The sequence below is a fragment of the Miscanthus floridulus genome, chromosome 13 (genome assembly GCF_019320115.1).
Source record: "Miscanthus floridulus cultivar M001 chromosome 13, ASM1932011v1, whole genome shotgun sequence".
Lineage (NCBI taxonomy): Eukaryota > Viridiplantae > Streptophyta > Magnoliopsida > Poales > Poaceae > Miscanthus > Miscanthus floridulus.
The window spans coordinates 39,653,405-39,677,611 of NC_089592.1; the positions used below are offsets into that span (position 1 = coordinate 39,653,405).

Below are 24,207 nucleotides of genomic sequence, written 5' to 3' on the forward strand. Positions count from 1 at the left end.
CAGCCACTCAACCAACGTGGCTCGCGCAACAACGACCCATCGGACAACCGGCAGGGCGGAAACGGTGGTCATGATGGTGGTTGGGACGACAACCGCCGCCGGGAGGATAACCGCCACGACGTTCGAGATGACAACCGCCGAGAAAACCGCGACAATCACTGTGATAACCACGGTCGTAGGGCTAACCCAGATGGCAATCGAGATCACCGCGATGGCAATAACGATCTCCGCCATTACCTCAGTGGATGTGACCTGCGCGCTCGCATCAACCAGAGAGCCAACGATCAGTGCATCTCATGAAAGCTATCGCCGTATGGAATATGACACTGCCCACGGCCCACCGGGTCTAAAGCAGTTTACTCCACACCTTCGCCAAGTCATATGGCCCAAAAATTTCAAGCTCGAGAAACTCTAGAAGTACGACGGCAAGGAAAACCCTGAATTATGGGTCATGCTCTATGAAACTGCGTGCCGATCAGCCATGGCTGACGAGCATGTCATGTCTAACTACTTCCCAGTCACTGTTGGTCATGCAGGTCACCAATGGCTGGTTAGCTTGTCGGCAAACTATTTTGATTCTTGGCAGGAGCTCAAGCAGGCCTTCATCGACAATTTCATCGCTACTTGCGAACAACCCGGCAACAAGTACGATCTGCAACGGATCCGAGATCGGAAAGACGAACCACTGCGCAAGTACGTTCGGCGTTTCTCAGAGATGCGCATCAAGGTCCCGTCAATCTCCTGACAACAAGGCAATCAAGGCTTTCGTCACTGGCCTCCGCTTCCACGACGCCCTAAGGGACAAGCTCCTCCGGAAGAGACCTGAATCAGTCACAGCGCTCCTGGCCACCGCCAAGAAATACGCGGATGTCGACGATGCTAAAAAGATAATTGTTGAAGAAGCAGCAAGGGTTCCACGTTCCGATCACCCCCCGCACCGTGACGATTACCGCGGCAGTCGTGGTCGGAACGAATATTGGACGATGTACTTCAATGGCTCTCTCAACATTGACGGTGCGGGAGCAGGAGTTCTTTTCGTGTCACCATCCAAGGAGCAGCTCCGGTACGTCCTCAGGATTTATTTCCCGGCATCTAATAATGCTGCCGAATATGAAGCATGCCTTCATGGTTTACGCATCGCAGCTGAGCTTGGTGTTAAATGTCTCCACGTCTACGGAGACTCGGCTCTGGTCATCAACCAACTCAACAAGGACTGGGACACGACCAGCGAAAAGATGGATGCGTACTGCAAATCGATAAGAAAGCTGGAGGGTAGGTTCTATGGCATCGAGTACATACACGTGGTCCGGGACAAGAACCAAGCAGCGGATGCGCTGTCAAAGTTAGGATCATCCCGAGCCAAGATCCCACATGGCGTATTCGTCCAAGACCTGCTCACGCCTTCCATTGACGACGAAGATTCCGCGGTCGACCAAGCTCCAGACAAGCAATTAGTGGCTATGGTTCCGACGCCAAGCACAACCAAGCCAACACCGACCACTCATGAGCTAGACTGGAGAACACCTTTCATCAAGTACTTAACAGATGGCAGTAGTTATACTGATCGGACAGAAAACAAGCGCCTGATGCGTCGCAGTAAACAGTATCTGCTCGTCGATGGCAAGTTATGGCGCAAAAACGCAAAGGAGGAAATCTTGATGAAGTGTATAACCCAGGAGGAAGGCGAGCATCTCCTAGACCAAATCCACTCTGGCTCCTGCGACAACCACGCGGCCTCGAGAACACTGGTCGGTAAGGCCTTCCGAGTAGGGTTCTATTGGTCGTCAGCAGTAGCCGACGCAGAGAAGCTAGTCCGCCACTGTGAGGGTTGTCAGTTCTTCGCCAAGAGAATCCACGTACCAGCACATGAGATCCAGACGATTCCGGCCTCTTGGCCCTTCGCATGCTAGGGACTGGATATGATCGGGCCTTTCAAACCGGCTCCTAGGAAATTTACATGCGTCTTCGTGCTGATTGACAAATTTTCTAAGTGGATAGAATACATGCCTCTGGTACAGGCATCCTCAGAGAAGGCTGTCATGTTCCTCGACTAGGTCATCCACCGTTTCGGCGTACCCAATAGCATCATTACCGATTTGGGCACTCAGTTCACCGGGAACGCTTTTTGGGACTTCTGCGATGAAAGGAGCATAGTAGTAAAATACGTCTCGGTAGCGCACCCTAGAGCTAATGGACAAGTCGAGCGGGTGAATGGCATGATCTTGGACGCACTAAAGAAGAGGATGTACAGAGAAAACGACAAAGCTCCTGGAAGATGGCTCAAGGAGTTACCAGCTGCGGTCTAGGGCCTCCGAACTCAGCCCAGTCGTAACACCGGTGTCTCACCATACTTTATGGTTTATGGCGCTGAGGCAGTCCTCCCACCAGATATAGCTTTCAGATCAGCACGGGTAGAGAACTTCGACGAGGGCAAGGTCAATGAAGTACAGGAGCTAGAAGTAAACAGCGCAGAAAAGAAAAGGCTCGATTCTTGTGTACGTACGGCCAAATACCTTGCTGTTTTGCGCAGGTACTACAACAAGAATGTTAAAGAACGGTTCTTTGTGATCGGGGACTTGGTCCTAAAGTGGAAGACGAACCAGGCTGGTGTACACAAACTCGCAACTCCATGGGAGGGACCCTTCATGATCAAGGAAGTCACACGACCAACGTCTTATAGGTTAGCTCACCTGGACGGTACGGACATACCAAACTCGTGGCACATCGACAAGCTCAGACGTTTCTATGCTTAACTACTGAAATATGTACTCCTCTTGTACTTTCGATTTAATTCAATAAAGCAATTATGATTTCTCCGACCACTCTAATGTGTCACTTCGAGTTTTATGGTTATTCTAACTTAGCCAGTAAAAGCCGACCACCACCCCTTCTACGGTTTTTGGAGCAGGCCCTATCTCTGGTTCCTCCCAATACGTGCATGGGATCCGCTCTCTACGTTACGGGTGATCGGCAGGTCCCCCTTGGTTTAACTTGTCTGCGTCTACATGTGCATAGGTCACCGGACCTCACACTCCGACCACATGGAAAACTAGGGCCACACAAACTTTTCGGGATGATGTGTCGAGCACGATGGTACAACTAAACAGAACGTTAATATGTTCTTACTTAGTTACACCAACATAAAGTATCAAGCTTAAATACGCTTTATACAAAGCAAACAAGCTTATAATAATATACAGTTACGTTATTACAAGCTTGCCTGAAGAGGCTCAAGTTCACAATAACACAACTATATCCTCTTTCTACAGCTCTAAGCCTATTACATTGGCTGGTCGGGGCGCATGGCACTCACTGCTCGCCACTTCCGATACCCTACTCGAGTCTCGGGGACTCTTGTGCTAGTCGAGCTGAAGGGGATGGCCCCGCCGGTGCCTGGCTGGTTGAGACCGCAGGCTTCGTTGGTTGGCTTGCAGCTGATGGCATTTCCAGCTGACTTGTTGATGGCGTACCCTGTACAGGTGCTGTCCCACCTCCACACAGGTTAATATCACCAATTATCTTTGACGACAAGTCCAGCTGGGCTGTTCGAAGCTCCTCTGCCTTGTCTAGGTCTACCTCCTTCGGGTACCCAGCCTCCAGGCGCTTGAGATCGATCAGGGGGTAGTGGGCACGCACCATGCTTAGTACATGGGCACCCGTGTACTCACCAGCCTCCTTCATGAACTCTTGGAACCATCCCCACGCTTGTCTGCATCTCTCGACCAGTCCGAGCTGGGGCGTCCTCGGCTCTTCCTCTGTGAGCGCCGGGTCGATAAGGTCGAGGATGGGCACAATGCTAGTTGCCACTTCTTGGCACTGGTTCTTCCACGTGTCCCGCTCCTCGGTGGCCTTGAGGCATCGTGCTTTCCAGTCATCACGCTCTTTGATCACGGCCTCTAGGTGCTTCTTGGCATTGACTTTCAAAACTGAACACAGTACAAGACATCAAATGTGATAACACGACAAGGCAAGGTGGGCAACAGAATGAGAAAGGTGATCTGGAATACTTACTTTTTAGTTCCTCCTTCATTTTGTTGGTGTGGTCTTGGAGTTGAGACTGGCTGCGTGCTAGCTTCACGTTGTCCTCCTTCAGGCGACCACACTCTATGGTCACACGGCTATTTTCCCCTTGGAGGCGGGTCACTTCAGCTTCTAAACCTGCATTACAGCTGTTATTGCCAAGAATACAACAACACAAGTCCTGCACTCGCTCTGTCCTCTCCTGGTCGGCGGCTTCAAGTTGGCGCCGTAAGCGTTCCACTTCGGCCGCCAGTTCTTTATTGGTCGCCGTGATCCCTTCAATTTGGTCGAAGCACCTCTTTCGGTATTTTGCGGTTTTCATCAAGTCCTGCATACAGACAAGCTAAGTCAGACAGTTCGACTACATAACAGGGTCAAGGATTCAAGCCAAACATACCTGGACTTCTATCACCAGACGCTTGGCCGCCTGTTTGACTCTTAAGGTCTCTTCGACCTCTGGGATTTCTTCGTGCATAACCCATTCGTCGTTCCGATAGCGCGACACATATACATGTTGTCGCCTATCTTAGGGATGGCCCAGGACCTCTTCTACTTCTTCCTCTTCAGCCTCCTGTTTGGGAGGCGGCGCTGGTCTGGAGTCCGCAGACTCCACGACCACCAGGGCTTTTCCACGAGCCGTCGCGTCGGCAAGAATGCTCTGTGCCACTTCTGGCTGCTGCTCCTCGGCTAGATCCGGTTCCCTTGGTGCCAAGGTATCCGCCTCACCAGGGTTTGTGCTCGGAGCACCTGTACTCTACTCGGCTGTCTTCTCAACCAGCCGCTCGGGGACTGACGTCTGGTCGTCCTGCCTGCTGAGGTCCCGGCGGAGTTCCTACTACAGGCTCCTCCACGGCTGGCTGCTGGGCAGTTTGTCCCGCCATTGCTGGCAAAGTTGTGCCGCACCCGGCTAGCTGGTCGGGGTTCTCGGTGGACGCCGACCTAATATATCCGAGACAAGTTCAGAAGATAATAATATCCAATGCAAATTACAAGCTTACATCAAAGATATAGATACTTACAGCTTCGATTTGCGGAAAGATGTGGCGAAGGAGCATCTCCTCGATCGCCCCTGCTCTGCGTGCTCGGCAGGTTCCACCGGGTCTCTTTCCACCTCCGGTACAAGCGTCAAGGTTTGCTGCTCGACGTTTCCCTCGTTTGTCCTCTGTGTTGCAGTGGTCGGTGATGCGACCACTGCTGGCACAGAGGAGCCACCCTGCTCCGACGACCCCATTTGTCTTCTCCTCTTTCGAGGGACGAGCCGGACAATGTCTACATCCTCTGCTTCGTCATCCGACAGGGGGAAGATGGCTTGGCGTCGTTTGCTGGCCGCCGGACACTTGCCAGCGGCTCTAGTCGATGCGTCCTCCACAGTCTCGAGTGCTGCCCAGTGGACGTCGTCGGTCCTAGCGCTGGTCTGGGCGGCTGGGCCGGCAGCTTGCGGCCAATCTACACCGGGGGGAGGCGACACGAAGACTGCTGCCCGGTCATGACCATTACACTGAGACACAAAGCGGGGACAACAGTCAATTTCTAGTTACAACATGACTCTACAGTTAAAAGGAGGCATCATTTACCTTTGGGGGAGGTCGAGCCAGCTTGAAGGCGTGCTCGATGTCGTTCAGCCTGATGTAATTGGGATCGGCCAGGTTGAATAGCTCCCCAATCCTGGCCTTGATTTCCATCTTGTCGAGCGGCTCCTTCCTGGTCCTTGTTGGATCGACGCTCCCCTGGTACTCGAAGCCTGGATGAACCCTCTTCTGGTAGGGCTGGATCCTTCGGCTGATGAAGTTCCCGACCACACTTGGGCCATCTAGCTTTCCCCACGAGATCATCCCGAGCAGTTCGGCGATCTGCTCCAGGTTCTCGGGCTTCTCTGTCCAGCTATTCTTCTTCTCTGGAATCAGCCCCACGTCGCACAGGGTGATGGTGTTCGGCTCTTCACGGATGTAGAACCACTTCTTGTACCACTCATCCAGCGAGGTGTTCCAGGGGCAGTGCAAGTATTGTGCTTTCATGCCGTCGCGCAAGATTCAGGTAGACGCCTCCGGCTATCTTCGAGCCACCACTCCCTTTCTTCCGAAGACAGAACAGGTGGCGAAAGAGGTCGAAATGGGGCTGTAAGCCACCATAAGACTCGCAGAGATGGATGAAGGTGGAGATAAGAAGAATCGAGTTGGGATGCAGATTGCAAATCCCAATCTTGTAATACAAGCAGAGACCCTAAAGGAAAGGGTGCACTAGAATCCCGAAACCCCGTTTGAAGAAGTCTTCGAAAACCACAATCTCACCTAGTTGTGGATCGGGGAAGCTTTCTCCTTCCGGCGCATGCCATCCCGCGAGTGCCTTGTTGTGGAGCACTCCCATGGCGACGAGGTCCTCGATGGTCTGCTCATTGCTCCGCGACTTCCACCATTCCTTCACCATGACCCTTCCTTTCTTCTGGGTGTCTCTCTTCGCCATTAGTCTGTCCTTACTAAGGGGGTGGATGCGGTGGTGAGGGGATTGGCGATGATTTTCGGAGGAATAGGGTTCGGCAGGAGGAAGAAGAAGGTTGCGGCGGTGAATGATAATGGGGAACGGTGTGAGTAACTTACCAGATCTACATTATATAAAACAAAGAGCTCCGTCGTTTCATCCGCCCGAGATTATTGGGAGACGTGCGCACGCGCCGCAGACGGTTGTTCACACAACATCAAGATCTACACCAATAAACGTGCTCCTTCGTTACCAGTGTACACGCCTCTTCGTTGATAGTGTAAGAGGGTCCACACTGACGCACCTCCATATAGGTGCCAAGCGACTGTTTGCCAGAAAAGAGTAAGAAGACAGAATGACGTACTATACCCATTTGCTTTTTTGACCAGACGTGTTAGACTAGACTTGGCAGAGAATAGAGATAAATAAATACACCGATTAAATACATCTATGGCATTCACGTTTTCGATGCCTGTTTCGTGCTAAGGATGGATCAGACTCTTACAATGCTCTGGGATCGCCCAGACCACTGCCATGCTCTAGGACCGCCCAGACCACTGAAGTGCTCGGGGACTGCCCAGACCACTGCTGTGCTCGGGGACTGCCCAGACCATTGCCGTGCTCGTGGACCGCCTAGACCACTGAAGTGCTCGGGGACTGCTCCGACCACTAACGTGCTCGGGGACTACTCCGACCACTATCGTGCTCGGGGACTGTCCCGACCACTGATCAGAGAATCGTTCTCCTCGGCTACATGTGATTTGTACTCACATACAGTTGAGAGATATTTATTTAGACCTTGCTACCAGGCTCATACTTCGCCTTCCAGCAAGCTCGGGGACTACATCGGTACGATGCACCTGCCGGTGCATCTCATATCGCCTGTACAACGATTGGATTTTTACCTTTGGTGGAAATTCTTTTTTAGACCCTGGCACCGCGTGGCTGCGTCACCTACTGCTAGGCTCGGGGACTAAGTGGGCACACTTCACCTTGAGGTGAATGTGTTTTAATCGACCCCTCTGCTTTGAATAATTGTAAGGATTACTATCGTGCTCGGGGACTGTCCCGACCACTGATCGGAGAATCGTTCTCCTCGGCTACATGTGATTTGTACTCACATACAGTTGAGAGACATTTATTTAGACCTTGCTACAAGGCTCATATTTCGCCTTCCAGCAAGCTCAGGGGACTACATCGGTACGATGCACCTGCCGGTGCATCTCGTATCGCCTGTACGACGATTGGGTTCTCAACTTAACTGGGAATTCTATTTAGACCCTGGCACCACGTGCCTACTTCACCTACTACCAGGCTTGGGGACTAAGTGGGCACACTTCACCTTGCAGTGAATATGTTTGTTTTTCGACCACTACGCCTCTGATGATCAAAGATGCTACGCTTCAAGACACACTTACATTTCTTTTTAGAAATACAAGTGGGCACACTTCCCGGGACAGAAATCTTTTTCTTTTTTCTTAAGAGCACCATACATTCTTCGGACAACCTATTTCTCCGGCGACGACGATGGTCGAAAGATGTCAAGGACTCGGGCATAACTTGTCGGAGAAGGTCGAAATGGCGTGTCGCAGCATAATACATGGTGCTCGAGGACTAGCTGTGGGGGTATTAACCCCTATACCCTTACGGCTAAGCTTGGGCCGGCCCGGATCGATGGGTCCGGCCCATCCGAAAGACGACGTGCGGCCCAGCCAACCTGGTTGGAGTCCCACGCAAGGAGTCAAGGCGGATTTGGCGATCAAACAGGATCCTGGTCGGTTAGAATAGGAATCCTTATCCGGCCACATATGGCAATTGTAACTGACTAGGATTAGTTTCCAGATCTGTAACCCTACCCCCCGGACTATATAAGGCGGGCAGGGGATCCCTCTAAAAAACATCTCTCATTGACATACAGCAATACCAATCAGACGCAGGACGTAGGTATTACACCTTCTTGGCGGCCGAACCTGGATAAAACCTCGTGTCTGTCTTGCGTCACCGTCTTGTTTGTGACTTGCGCATCTGTCTGCCGACAATCTACTATCTTGGGCATACCCCTAGGTAGACTGCCGACCATATTTCGTTGACACTGTGCATCTAGACATAGTGTATATCTAAGTGTATAATAGAAGCCATAAATACAGAAGTAGATGTTATTACGACTTTCTAAAAAAAATGTTCAAAAATTTTCTTTATGATACTTTTCCAGGGATGGTATAAAACATGTGGATGTAATACCAAGGTGCACCTAGAAACTTGGTAGAGATGATAGAGTTGGCTAGAGAGGCAATATCACCTAAGTGGGCAACTAACCACATCAACCTATATATATTATATCCATTATTAGACCATAAATAAAAATGTCACGTACACTACAAGCTCATTCCGATAATATGTCAGACATAAATAACATAAATGTACAAATGTTTTAAAATTATTCACCAAGTTAATTGGTATGGAGATTCTGACACAAAAATGGCGCGAATCAGAGTTAACACGGATACGTAATGCGTAGAAAAAGTTCATAGAAAAACTAAAAGTAATAAGAAAAACTTCATAGAAAAACCAAAAGTAATAAAAATTGCATAATGCTGGGGTTGAACCCACACCCTCAAGGGTTATTGTTGGAAGAATTACCAATATAGGCTACACAAAGATGTTTGATTAAGTAGAAGTTTAAAAGACATTTATAGGATTGTGGGCACCCTAGAGAATTTCTCGGTTGTTCTCGGCAGCACACATGGATACACTGGGAGAAGCCACCCATGAAGGCCAACCCAACACCAATTCTTTGACTAGAATTTACACTAGTCCACTTAGATTTCAGTGTTGGAAAATAAGACTAGTCCACCCAGGTGTCGTTGGATTTGGGTGGTGTCCGCCATGACCGGGGGGGGGGGGGGGGGAGACTAGGAAGCAGAGTAGCTAGGGTGGGGTGGACGGAAGAAGAGAGGAGTTGTCGAAATGTGTGTGGTTGGAAGGAAGAATAGAGACATCCAGACTATACTTCTCCAATCATTAGCCTTCTAATTAGAGTTATTAGGACCGGACTAGAGATCAAACTGATCAGCCTCTAGCCACTCGATCGCTCCTCACCAGCAGTCTTTATTTCTCCAACCATAATAAAATTACTCAAGTAACTTGATTGATTCAGGAAAAAAGTAACTTTGGTGTGCTAATATGAAATACGCCAAATTACGAATACAACTTACTTGAAAAACATAATTTAACCATGATTTTATATGGTTGTTTATGTAAAACGATTAATTATCTTTGCATTCAATAATGCATTTTCTAGAATTTTTATATTTTTTGGGTTTTTTTTACTTACAAATTTTTAAACTATATGTGGTACCAAGGTATTTCAATAGGCCAAATTACCAATACAACTTACTCGGCCCATAGAAGTCAATAAAGAGTTATGTTTTTGAATTGGTTTTTATGTGTTTCACCTAGCAGGTGGTTTGCACTACATACTTTACCACATTTGCCTCTATTGCATATGCTTTATTTACATAAATAAGTGTTTTTGGAATTTAAGGGCATGTTTGAATCTCATAAATTAAAACAAAATATTTAGAAAGTGTTTCTCATTTTATTATTAGATTGTTTTTCAATTTTTAAGAACCAAACAAAGGCTATGTGTATTCTAGCGATCTATTGAGATTACTTGAAATTGAAGTATACATGTTGTAAAAAAGATCTTTAAACAACAAAGAAATATAAATATGAGTACAGACATCAATTTAGTTTTCCTTCTAAAATTACAGATAAGATTCAATTGTTATTAAAATTAAAATACTACTATCGAGTAACTTAATAAAAACTAGACAATTATATAGAATCAAGGTTACGTTAAAGCAACTATATTAAATTTTCAAGTAAAAAGGTCTGTGGCGCATTGTCTGCTGTCTGCCGTTCTGAATCGCGTGCTTCTCGCAAAACAGCGGCCCACGCATTTCCTTTCCCAAGTCGCTCACACCCTTCCAAATCTCCTCCTTCGCCAAAACATTGCTGCCGCGCCTTTTGTTTTCCCCTTCCACGCCCTCTCACGCACCTCCAAAATCCGTTCGTTTTCGCGGAGACCACATCTTCTCCCACACCTCGAGCACCTCATCGTCCACCTCTCCACGGCGGCAATCTTCCTCCTGTGCATGGTGTCTGCGCGCTCACGGCGGCCACCGCAGATCAGAAGGAGTTTAGGCAGAACGCCATGTCCAGGAGCAGAGTCAAGCGAAGCACCTTGCAGCGGCACCGGAGGGCCGGTCCCCAAATCCCCCCTGCTGCTCTGACTTACGCCGCTGCCGCACCAACTCGGCCTCCCCAATGGTCGAAGCAAGCGCCTGTTGTCGTCCTCCCCGGTGCCAGGTTAAAAAAAACGAATCTAACTGATTTAGGTGTTCGTTCTGATACTTGATGACTAACTTCTGTGTCTGCATCTTAGTTCTGATTATTTCTGATAAATAATCAGCTGTGTTATGCAGATTGTTCCTCCTTACTGTGCGTCCATCCCTGAGAGCGTCAAACACGAGCGCCGCGTCCGCCGCTAGCGTCGGGAGCATCAGCTCGCCCTTTCCCGTCCGGTAAGATCACCGTTCTCCCTCTCCCTCTCCTCCTAACTTGTTCTTTTAGCCTGCTTAATGGTTTCGTCAATCCCGTTCTTCCACTGCCTCAGATCTGAGTGTGCATGCCACCGAACGTCGGCTTCTGGACATGCGCATACATGTCGCTGCAGAAGGAAGCTCGACAGGGGTAAAATTGAGGAAAGCTGCAGAAGGAACTGCATCTGTGCCGCTATGCAAGGAAGAGTTCGAAGGTGAGATGCAAATTTCTCTTCATTTTGTAGTGCTATAACGTGATCCCAAGGCATCTATTTCCATCATGGTTTCAGTATGCACGTGCAGTAGTAATCAATTAATAAGATACTTTGATCAATCCCGGTAGCATTTTATCTATAAAAGTACAGTCTATTTTTTTGTTCTACGTATATTTGTCGGTGTTTCGAACCGCCGACTAGTAAATTTATGTCTGCGTGTCTGGCCTACATGGTGTGCTCGGAGGACACAAGGATTTATACTGGTTCGAGCGGAATGTCCCTACGTCCAGTTTAAGGCTGCTCATGTTACTGACACTTGTTTATAGTAGGGGTTACAAACAGGCAAGAGAGAGGTCCTAAGTTTCTGACGGAAGGATTGAATGGAGTTGAGTCTAGTTGAACTCATTGAACCATTTAGCGTTGAGCCATGCCCTTCATGGGGCGTCCTGCTTCCCCTTTTATAGCTGAAGGGGAAGGCGCAGGTTACACCAGAGAAAGAGAGAGAGAAAAGCGAGGAGGAAGAAGGCCTCCGGGGTTGCGGCGCCCTTCATCTCCTTTACACGGGTCCCATCGGTCCTATAGATGTTGATGGGGACGACTCCACGTTGAGACCCTATTTATCACTGGTGCTATACATGGGCGTCATCAGCCGGTCATGGCGCTCCGTTCTGTCCCGGCGGGTGGCATGGTTAGCAGATACCCCCGTCGGAAGTCGTACGGGGATTAGGTAGCATAACACCGGCATGCCCGACACTTTTGATGACGTGAGTCCTTAGGTATGGCCCGTCGTGGCCGCGGGTCACGTCAAGACACGTCTACTCCATCTCTAGTGTCAGAAGTTCGACCCTGGGTTCTATCGGTGTTTTCGGACCACCGACGAGTAAATTTGTATTTGCGCGTCTGGCCCGGATGGTGTGCTCGGAGGAAACAGGGGTTTATACTGGTTCGGGCAGAACGTCCCTATGTCCAGTTTGCTGCTACTCGTGTTACCGGCACTTGGTTTGTAGTTGGGGTTATAAACAGGCGAGAGAGGGAAAGGATCCCAAGTCTCTGATGGAAGAGGTGAATGGGTGCTGAGAGTTCGATCGCTACTCAGCCGTATGCTCGTGTCGTGCTCTTGTGAGTTTATCTCGTGGTTCGGGTCTCGATTGGATCTAAATCCCCCTTTCATGGGGTGCTCTGCTTTCTCTTTTATAGGCGAAGGGAAAGCACGGGTCACAGCGGAGGAAAAGGAGAAGAACGAGAGAGAGAGAGAGAGAAAGGCTTACAGGATCACTGGGTCCTTCATCCCCTTCATGCGGGTCCCGCTGATCCTATAGACGTCAACAGGGATGGCTCCACGTCGTGGCCCTATTCGTCACTGACGCCATGTGCAGGCGTTATCTACCGGTCATGGCATTCCATTCCATACGAGGGTTAGGTAGAACAGCACCGGCACGCTCGACGCTGTTCTTGATGTGAATCCTCAGGTATGGCCCATCATGGCCACATGTTACATCGAGGCATGCCAGTCTCTTTCCTAGCGTCAGAGCTTTGATCTAGGGCCATACGCTTGGACCTAGAGTGGTTCATGGCGGTATGGGTCCCCGTTGGTTGAGACAGAAACTGCGTCCTAGGGATCGGGCGAGACGGAGCCTACGACCTTGGGGTGGGGCGAGACGGAGCCCGCGGCCTCAGGGTCGGGTGAGAAGGAGCCCGCGTCCTTGGGTGAGACCCCCGCGGCCTCGAGGTCAGGCGAGACTTTTTCATACGTCGTGCCTCAATCGGGGAAGTCAGCAGTGGGCGCTAACTCCCTTCCGTCGGGTATCCCTAATATCGATACCCGATAGTTGCCCCTGAGCTTGCGAAGGAGTAGAATACTCCTTTGGAGGCTTTTTCGGACGGGAGGACTCTGAGGGCCTTGGCCATCTTTTTGTAGCCCACGGCGTGTCCTGGTAGGGCGGTGGTTCTCTTTTGTCACGATCAGTCTTCTCGGGGGCATGTAACCGCAGGATTTGGGAGGTCAAAAAGATTTTTCTCGATTTCAGCCCCCTTGGATCCGATTATTCCGTTGTCGTACTGCGACCACGCATTCGGTCCTCCATGCAAGTCCAACTTTCCTCGAGCCCCCACGCGTAGCAGGGGTCTGGCGTGGGTCAGCTGGTGACTGACTCCAGATTCTTAGTGGCCAATCCATATAGTTCTCGAGTCCGTTCGACTGGTCCTGAGGGCTTGTTGCCCTTCTTCGAGGAAAAACCATGGACTGGGAATCGACCAAGACTCAAAACGTGGGCCGGGATGCCCGTGGCACTCGTGCGCTCAGGTACTGGCCGCTAGTGGGCCCATCCCTTTCCACGCCTTGCTCTCAGGGTGCCTCGGAGTGGTTGTGAACCTGTTGGTGGGCCAGCCTTTGAACTCCTAGGCCTGAATAGGCCGTATGAGCGTTTTTAGCTCTGTATCCCTCCTTACCTGCGACGGTTCTTGGCCCATTGACTGGGCGAACCGTCATCCGGTGAGTCCTTTTAGGGCGCGGCCAGAGATTGCGTGCGCACGATCTTCGGCGGGAGGTGCACATGAATCTAGGTGGATGGTTCGCCTTCTCGCCCCGCTTTGCCTTATAAATAACGGCCTCCCCCTTGATGTTTCTGCACACCAAAACCACAACCTTACCTTCTCTGTTTCTCTGCCATCGCCGTTTGGATCTGCCGTGCTTTCTAGTCCACCGCTAGAGCCCTAGATCCATAGCCTCCGCTCCTCCGCCGCTGCCTTTGCTTCTCTGTAGCCACCTCCATCCTCCATGGATTTGTGGCATCGCTCTAATGTTACCTATGCGCGCATGGAGGGCCTCATCAAGCGTGGTCTTCTTCGCAGGAGGACCAATGCGACGGAGTGGCTTGTGCCCGGCCGCGAGGAGGCGCCAACACCGCTCGATGGCTACGTCATCTCCTTTGTGCTCTTCCATGAGCATGAACTCGCGGTTCCTCCTCACCCATTCTTTTAGGGTCTACTGCACCATTATCAGATCGAGTTATAGCACTTGAGCCCCAACGGGATCTAGCACATCGTGGCCTTCATCGCGATGTGCGAGGGGTACCTAGGGATCGAGCCCCACTTCAAGCTCTAGAGATATTTCTTCTCCACCTCCTTGATGAAGAAGAAGGAGAGAGGCTGGGAGACCCCAGTGCCGATGGGATGCACGGGCATCCACCTTTGGGGGCAGCGGGCGGCCGAGTATATGCCCTGCCAACTCTCCAGACCCAACAAGGGGTGGCACTCGCATTGGTTCTACCTGAAGGACGACCCTGCTGCACCCTTGCCTGTCTTCTTTGGGCGTCTGATCAAGGGGGTTTCGCCGTCATAGCCGTGGGGGCCACCCGTCAAGGAGAAGAAGAGGATGCGCTATCTCCATGAGGCCATTGCCTTCCTGAAGACCCATGGCCTCCGTAGGGCCAATGTCATTGGGGGGTATAACGCGAGGAGGGTGGCGTCCCTAATGGCGCGCGTCCTCCCGCTGTACGGGATGATGCTTGGCGCATAGTTCATCAGGACGACACTCGCCCATGGGCCGCAACACGACAATGAGGCCACGGGGGAGGCCAACATCATGTTTCCGACCCCGGGGCATCCCATGATGTGGCAAAACACCGGCTTCATCGAGCTGCCGACGGGGTTAGTCTTTCGGGACTACGTCGTGCCGTTGCCAGAGCATGTGGCTATGAGGGCGGCGAACCGTGCTGTGGATGAACAGCAGAAGAAGAAGAAGGACACCGAGGAGAAGAAACGGCGGTCGAAGCAGCGAGTGAAGCTGTAGCGAGGGAAGCGGCGTCAAGGCTCGTTGGAAGAAGACAAGGAAGAAGAAGAGGAGGAGGAAGATGATGGCTCCATGTCGCCCATCCCATGGGATGATCTGGCTGCTAGGGACGAGGACCCACCTTCATCATAGGCAGGGCCCTTCCCATGGCATGTCCTGAGATAGGAGGGGGAGGGCGCATCCCTAGAGCCGGTGGGGTCGGGCCGTCTCGCCTCATCTAGGCCTTCGACCGCGGCCCCAGAGCTGGCAGAAATAGGTTGCCCTGCTCCGATCGAGCCCGCGGTGATGCCCCCGGAGTCTGCTGGAGGCGGCTGCTTTGATTCGTCTGAGCCCTCTAAGCCGAGGAAGGGCTCAAAGCGGCAACGTGCCAATGAGGAGCAGCCAGGGTTGGGCAAGCTAACCCCAAAACGTCCTCGTATGATGGTGTCAAGGTAAGTCAAGAGATTTTTTTGTCTTTTTGTCTTAACAGATTTTTGCCACGAACTGACCGCCATGTCCCTTGTAGCGTCGAAGGACGTGGGATTCTCCTATGGATCGCTCCAAAGAAGATCCTCCTCCGTTAACGTGCCAGGAGCCGGCTGGCGCTGCATCGGTGTTGGGCGCGAGTGGGTACCTTCCATGAAACATTCACATTGTAGTTAGAGTTGGAGGGCGACTCTGATTCTCCAGCGAGGAGGTCATGGAAAGATTTCGTGACATATTCGGTCATCCCCATGAACTCATCGTTCGTAGGGGATGGGGGCGTGCATTGCACCACAAGGTGGCCAACGGTCTCTGTGGTGTTGCGCAGACCGAATGGGAGTGCTATCGAGGCGCTCCAGATGAGGTATTCTAGGGAGAGCGGCTCACCTATGGCAAGCTGTGTTATGACGTTGGTGAACGAGAAGGTGAGGCGGCCCTGGTCCTCTCGGGACGGTCGAGGTCCCAGCAAGGCATGGAGCTAGCGCTCTAGCCTCCCGTAATCAAAGTCGAGGAGCTGGTCACCTCTAGGGGCGCGGGCCTTCGGTGCGTGCAGCTATAGCTCCTTGAGCGCCTTAGCGATCGTGTTGAGGCCGGCGGAGTGGAGAGGTTGGCGATAGCGGGGACTTGCGCCAACTCTCCCTCTGTCGAAATGATGAAGTCCAGGTTCCCGAAGCGCACATGCATGCCTAGGACCCAGCTGGCGCCGTGATTAGCCATCTGAGGCTTGATGTGGACGTCGAGACGCGCAAAAAGCCCTACCTGGTGTCCCAACTATCGGTGTTTTCAGACCACCGACGAGTAAATTTGTATTTGCGCTTCTAGCTCGGATGGTGTGCTCAGAGGGCACAAGGGTTTATACTGGTTCGGGCGGAACGTCCCTACTTCTAGTTTGCTGATGCTCGTGTTACCAGCACTTGGTTTGCAGTAGGGGTTACAAAAAGGCGAGAGAGGGAAAGGATCCCAAGTCTCTGATGGAAGAGGTGAACGGGTGCTGAGAGCTCGATCGTTGTTTAGCCATGTGCTCGTGTCGTGCTCTTGTGAGTTTATCTCGTGGTTCAGGTCTCGATTGGATCTGAATCCTCCTTTCATGGGGTGCCCTGCTTCCCCTTTTATAGGCGAAGGGAAAGCACGGGTTACAGCGGAGGAAAATGAGAAGAACAAGAGAGAAAGAAAGGCTTCTAGGATCGCCGGGCCCTGATCCTATAGACGTCAACAGGGACAGCTGCACGTCGTGGCCCTGTTCGTCACTGACGCCATGCGCTGGCATCATCTATTGGTCATGGCATTCCATTCCGTCCTGGTGGACGTCGTGGTGAACTGACGCGCCTGTCATCATTCATATGAGGGTTAGGCAAAACAACACCGACACACCCGACACTGTTCTTGATGTGAATCCTCAGGTATGGCCCGTCATGGCCACGAGTTACATTGAGGCATGCCAGTCTCTTCCTTGGCGTTAGAGCTTTGACCTAGGCCCATACGCTTGGACCTAGAGTGGTTGATAGCGGTATGAGTCCCCGTCGGTCGAGACGGAAACCACGTCCTCGGGGTCAGGCGAGACAGATCCCGCACCCAAGGGATCAGGCGATGTCACAGAACCGTCCAATTTATAAGAGCATAGGTGCAATAGCAACCACCGAGGAAGTCAAACCATCACACTTGAGCCCATATAAATCCAGTAGTTCATCGAGTATCATGAAGGATCTCGATTCAACCAACATACAAGCCAAGATCGTACATGATTCAACATAACCAGGCACATGTTACATCACAATTCACAAATAATGCTCATACATCGGAGTTCACATAGTTATTACAAACCAAGTTTAAATGTAGCGGAAGCAACATTGTTCAGAATGACATTAATAGTAGTTCAGATACATAGCCAGTTTCATAGTCATCTCCAACCAAAAGCACAAGGGTGAGATGATATACAGAATGACCATGTCTGTGGTCCTATTCCTCATCCACTGTAGGAGCAAAGCAGTTCTTGTAGTAGCCATGGTACATAATGTTATCTGCAACAATGGGAATAAAACCCTAAGTACGAGAAGGTACTCAGCTAGACTTACCATCATCAACTAAAATACTACACCACCTTATAGAAGTTAATGATCTTACTCCGTGTTACTTTTTCCATCTCTTCTAACACATGGATTGGTTTCTCTTCATAGGTCAAATCCTATTGGAGCTTATTGTTGGTGGGTGCAATGGCTTCCTCAGGTATGCGAAGGCATCTCTTCAATTGAGAAACATGGAAGACGTCGAATATGGCACTCATCTCTGGTGGAAGTTGTAACTTGTAAGCGACCTTCCCTTTCCATTCAGTAATCTTGTATGGCCCTACATATCTAGGTGCAAGCTTCCTTTTCACTCCAAATCTCTGTACTCCTTTCATGGGTGACACTTTTAAGTACACATAGTCTCCCACTTCAAAAGTCAATGGTCTTCTTCTTTTATCAGCATAACTCTTTTGTCTAGACTGAGCTGCTTTCATATGCTGTTGGATAATGCGCACTTGCTCTTTAGCTTCAGTGACAAAGTCAATGCCAAAATATCTTCTTTCACTAGGCTCAATCCAATTCAATGGAGTTCTACATTTTCTACCGTACAAGGCTTCAAAAGGAACCATCTTGATGCTTGCTTGATAACTGTTGTTGTAGGAGAACTCAGCTAAAGGTAGCTATTTCTCCCATGAACCCTTGGAAGATATAACACAAGCTCTCAGCAAATCTTCTAAGATCTGGTTCACTCATTCAGTCTGTCCAAAAGTTTGTGGATGGTATGCTGAACTTCTAATTAGCTTAGTCCCCAAAGCTTGGTGCAAGTGTTCCTAGAAATGAGCTATAAACTGCAGTCCTTGATCTGAGATTATAGTCCGGGGTATACCATGCAGTCTCACAATCTGAGAAACATACAGCTCAGCATACTTTACCGTGTGATATGTTGTGTTAACCGGTATAAAATGTGTTGACTTGGTGAGACGATCTACAATAACCCATATTGAATCGTGACCTTGCTGTGTCATTGGAAGGCCTATGATAAAGTCCATACTGATTTCTTCCCATTTCCAACCTGGAATAGGCAAAGGCTGAAGTAACCCGGCAGATTTCAAATGAACGGCTTTTACTCTACTACAATTATCACACCTAGCGACATAGGCTGCGATCTCTTTCTTCATCTTAGTCCACCAAAAATGGGTCTTCAAATCTTGATACATTTTGCTACTACCCGGATGGATAGACAACTTGGACGAATGAGCTTCATCTAAAATTTGATTTCTAAGCTCACGGTCTTTTGGTACCACAAGTCGGTCCTCAAACCATAGCACACCTCCTTCATCTAATCTGAAATGGTTTGTTTCGTGCTCTTGCATTTTTCTCTTGATGTGAAATATACCTACATCTGTTTTCTATAGTTCTATGATTTTGTTCTCAAGTGAACAACTGATAGTGATATTGTGCAGTACAACAGTATGTAACAAATTGAACCCATCTTCCAACAATGCTTCCACAATGTTGCAATGAGATTTCCGACTAAGTGCATCAGCTACAACATTGGCTTTCCCTGGATGATAGTGTACTTCCAAATTGTAGTCCTTAATCAACTCTAACCATCTTCGCTATCTCATGTTCAACTCAGGTTGGGTAAAGATATATTTGAGACTTTTGTGGTCCGTATATATATGACATACATTGCCCAATAGATAATAACTCCATATCTTTAATGCATGAACAACTGCTGTAAGTTCTAAATTATGTGTAGGGTAGTTGACTTCATGCTTTCTCAACTACTAAGAAGCATAGACAATCACTCTTCCCTTTGGCATGAGCACACACCCCAAACCTATACCCGATGCATCACAGAACACATCGAAAGGCTTTTCAATGTCGGGTTGTGCTAAAACAGGAGCTGCAGTTAATAGAGTCCTTAGGGTGTGAAAAGCCGCTTCACACTTAGGTGTCCAATTGAACTTTTCATCTTTCTGAAGGAGTCTAGTCATGGGCTTAGCCATCTTGGAGAAATCCGGAATTAAACAATGATAGTAACCTGCTAACCCTAGAAAACACCGAACTTCATGAATCGAAGTTGGGGCCTTCTAATCCATGACCTCTTGTACTTTAGATGGGTCTACAGAAATTCCATCCCTCGATAAGATATGACCCAAGAAAAGTACTTTACTCAACCAAAATTCACACTTGCTAAACTTTGCATATAACTTACGTTCCCTCAATCTGGACAGAACAATCCTCAGATGCTCTGCATGATCTGCCTCATTCTCCAAATAAATCAAGATATCATCAATAAACACAACCATGAACTTGTCGAGCTTGGGCATGAATACCGAATTCATCAAGTACATGAAGTAGGCAGGAACATTCGTCATTCCAAAAGACATGACCAAAATACTCATACAAGTCGTACCTAGTGGACAAAGCTATTTTAGGTATATCTTCCGGCATGATCTTTATCTGATGGTATCTGACCTCAAGTCAATCTTGGAGAATACCTTTGCTTTTGCCAACTGATCGAACAAGATATCGATACGAGGCAAAGGATACTTGTTTTTGATGGTCACAACATTTAGTGGCCTATAATCCACACACATTCTCAAGGACTTGTCCTTCTTCACAAACAAAGCTAGACATCCCCATGGAGATGAACTAGGTTGAATGAGACCTTTGTCCAATAGTTCTTGTAACTGAATTTTGAGTTCAGCTAACTCATTTGGTCGCATCCTATAGGGTCATCTTGAGATAGGTGCCGTACCTGGCACTAACTCAATCTTGAATTCCACATCCCTATCAGGTGGTAAACCTGGTAACTCATTTGGGAATACATCAGGTAACTCACAAACCACTAGGATATCACAAAGGGTAGTGACTTGGATAGCACAAGACAAATTCTGGAGTTCAAAGTTGCGGGAAAGTGGTACTAGGAAAGCGTTACCTCCCTTTGGTTCCCTCAACATAATTGTACAAGTGCTAGTGTCAATGAGAACACCATGATCTCTCATCTAATTCATGCCTAAGATTACACTTATGGATAATCCGGGCAATACTATTAGATCTGTTGTATACTCCCTCCCTTGTATAGAGATGAGCACATTTCTAACCATCTTATTTGTAGAGATAGTAGCCCTAGCTGAACTTATACTATAACCACCCTTGCTTACTTCAACTACTTTCTAATCATGTCTAGATGCAAATGATTGGCTCATAAATGAATGAGAAGCTCCCGAATCAAATAAAACAATAGCGGGATGCTTGTTGACAAGAAACATACCAGCGGTGACAACCTCTCCTACGGGCACTTCTTCAACAACAGTATAGTGCACGTATCTAGGACATGCCTTAGGGTTTGCCTGCCTTTGAGTGTTCTAGTTCTGATTGTTGTTCTTCTTAGGATGGGGGCATTCCTTGGCCTAATGACCCACTTGATTACAGTTGAAGCAGGGTTGATTGCTTTTGTGTCCTGTTGAGCTTCCTTGCCCTCCATTCCCCTTGGGTAAGGCAATGGTGAACGCCTTATGGAACACCTTTTGAGGTTAGTTGTTCTGAGCTTTTGGTGGAGGAGGTCAGAACTTGGGTGCTAGTGGTCGAAACTATGGCCTAGCCACCACTGGAGCTCGAGACTGTGAAGATCCTGAGGCACCTGCCTCAGCTGCCCTCTTGCGGCCCTTTGCTGCCGCATGTAGATTGTTATGGTTCTCCTAAGTCAATGCATCACTGATGAACTCATTGTAAGTGGTGCACTTGAAGTTGGCCATAGTCTTCATCAGCTTCGTGCCAAGACCTCTCTTGAAACTTTCTATCTTCTTTTCTTCAGTATCAACAAAACCTGGGGCATACTAGGACATGTTGTTGAAAGCATGCATATACTTAGTAAGGGTCCTGGTCCCTTGCGTGAGCCGCATAAATTCAGCCGCCTTCATGTGCATTAGCCCTGGGGGAATGTGATGTCCCCTAAAGGCTAACTTGAACTGCTCCCACATGACCTGTGCATTGGCAGGTAGAGAGGACGGGAAATGGGTCCACAAAATTTTAGCCGGTCCCTGCAGCTGATGGGACGCATACTCTGTCGTCTGGTGCTCTGTGACCCTCAGCAGATGCAACTTCTGCTCAATAGTGTTGAGCCACTCATCCACCTGGAGCGGTTCCTTTGCCACCTTGAAAACAGGTGGCTTGGTATCTAGAAAACCTTGAAGGTGTTGTACTGGTTTGGCTCAGGCCCCTGTTGCTGTGGGTGGGCACGAGTCATGTTCTGTGTGATGAGATGCATGGCTTCCTCCATAGTCCTCTGGCTCCCTAAGAACTGGGCAAAGAACGCATTAGCAGACGGTGGTGGTGGTGGTGGTAAGTCACCGTCATTGCCCCCTTGGCTGCTGCTTGCGCCAGCATGGGTGCGAGTCATCTGCAAAGTTGCAACAATAAGTGATTATTGGATGATGTCAAGAGATTGCAGATGAATTGTATAATTATGCCAAACTAAAATTACTGGAGAGAATCTTAAATTCATACAATAAAACAAAGGCACAATAATTCATTCTAGCAACATGACATCACCAATTTGATCACTTATCGAGCTCGCAGCGCGTTAACATTCAAGTCATAATCACCGATAAAATGAACTAGAATTGCATTAATGTTCAACCAAACGTGAGACAACATGCAAGTACCAATATTACATGATAGTTCCATCACAAACACCAAACTTAAACTACAGGTCCATTACATAAATAGCGGGGATACATCTCGCATTTCCACTAGTCACTAAGCGATTCTAATCCTCATTATGATCACTGTCAAGGTTGGAGATAGGATCATACCCATCCTCTGGCTCCACTTCTTCCTCATCCTAGCCGTCATCTTCCACTAACATATCTGGATCTTCGTCATCAAGGATCGGGTGTAGTTGGTTGTTCAGATAATGCACCTCATGCTGAAGATCCATCACTACATGCTGAGCCTATGCAAGCTACTGGCGCAAGTCCCTCTCAGCACAGTCCTACATGGTGCTCATTGCGCGGGTTCTATCTCGTTCTACTTCTGCTGCAGCGGCATGGTTGTTTGCTTGGTTTCGCTGGCGCATAGCTATGGACGCTTCAGCATGGGCGGCCTCCAGCTGCTCCTACAATCCTTCTAGCATCGCTTGATCATCTGCTCTTGCTTCTTGGGCTGTAGCTCACTGTTGATCCACTTGCTCCATTTGGGTGTGGAGATTGCCCAAAGCTACATAGGCTTGATCGGTTTCCCATCGAGCCTCACTTGCTGCCTTTTTGTGCTTGCGCACACGCTTCTTGAGCTTACGTTGTGCTGCTTCGGCTCTAATTAGCTTATCCATGCAAGTAGTGTAGGATTCCTGTAAGAAATCCCTGGTGTCCTGACGAGTATAGAACATTTTCATCACTGCAAACATGGCACTCATAGCGGGACTAAAACTATTGGCCCATTCATCCCGATCTTAGATCAATGCATTGTGGTTGCGTTGTTCCCATATTGCTGTGGATGGATCTACCCGAGGAAAAACACCAGCGGCACTGTCGGTAAGTTCATCCCCGTGCTGCTGACAGATCTGACTTAGTACCTCAAAGGCTACTACTTGGGTAGCCTCCTAAGGAGTTCTTCCTTTAGATTCCGCTTTCCACTCCTGCCAGAAGGGTGCTTGTGTTCAGGCTGGTATGGTTAGCCGCACTTCATACCATGGTTGTCCCTCTAGGTACTCTTCATTCTAGTGATAGGGGCGGTTCATGATACCCCGCAATGTGCAAGACTCTCCAAAGCAAAGCAGGAGTTTTGAACATCATCAGGAAATTCTCACTTCCAGCTGGTGCTGCCATCTGTACCAATGACATATGCAATTCTCATGAGACAAAGTCATAATGGATAAGAGTTACATAACCGAGTAAGAAATCTATAAGAGGAGGAACAATGCAAGTATTCAATAATGATTTATTATGATGCATGCACGTTCTGTACGTCCTTACAAAGTTAGGAAAAATTATTTCTAGTGACATACACGGTGGCATACATACGTTCTCTCATATATAGCGTAACTAATCAGGCTACACGTTTCATTGTTAGTGTACCTATACAAGAGTTTCATTTTAGCCCAACCCTACAATTAAATATGCAGAATGTAAATCTGGGCTCTAAGTTGTAATCTAAATACTTCCATATATGTACACCCATACATATACTTCCGTATCAAAGCTACCCGATGACAGTTTATTACCCACAATTAAATACGCACCATACACACATGCAAGCATGCATACATAGTCGTACCAAAGCTAGGTCTCCCCGACCGCACGCTCACATCTTGCGGTCATGCCTCTCATCAACTTACCTTTTTACCTTGGCGTAGAGGTATTTGATCCATACATTACCATTCAAGTGAGTGGTATCCATACAATAGCATGCCGTATAGATGACGAAAGTAAAACCCCCCATGTTAGTACTTAAATAGCCACCTAAGAGTCCTTTACTAGGCATAAGGAAAGTAATCATTGGCACACTTTAGATTTCAACTCTAGGTTTCAAATACCTATTTATATAGCTATTAGTTGCTAGAAAATGGTTTTGGAAAACAAAAACCTTTGTTTTAAATACACATGTGGCAATTAATGTTGAATCTTGCT

At 48.7% G+C, this 24,207-nt stretch overlaps 1 protein-coding gene across 1 annotated transcript in view; it reads left to right on the forward strand.

The window, feature by feature from the left end:
• Positions 1 to 10,544: 10,544 nt before the first annotated feature.
• Positions 10,545 to 24,207, forward strand: part of LOC136498974 (uncharacterized) — a 31,089-nt gene continuing 17,426 nt past the window's right edge. Inside the window, exons 1-3 of the mRNA XM_066494671.1 lie at positions 10,545 to 10,866; positions 10,983 to 11,081; positions 11,174 to 11,314. Of these exons, the coding sequence (XP_066350768.1) occupies positions 10,712 to 10,866; positions 10,983 to 11,081; positions 11,174 to 11,314 (395 nt within the window). The 5' untranslated portion in view covers positions 10,545 to 10,711. The remainder of the gene's footprint in view (positions 10,867 to 10,982; positions 11,082 to 11,173; positions 11,315 to 24,207) is intronic.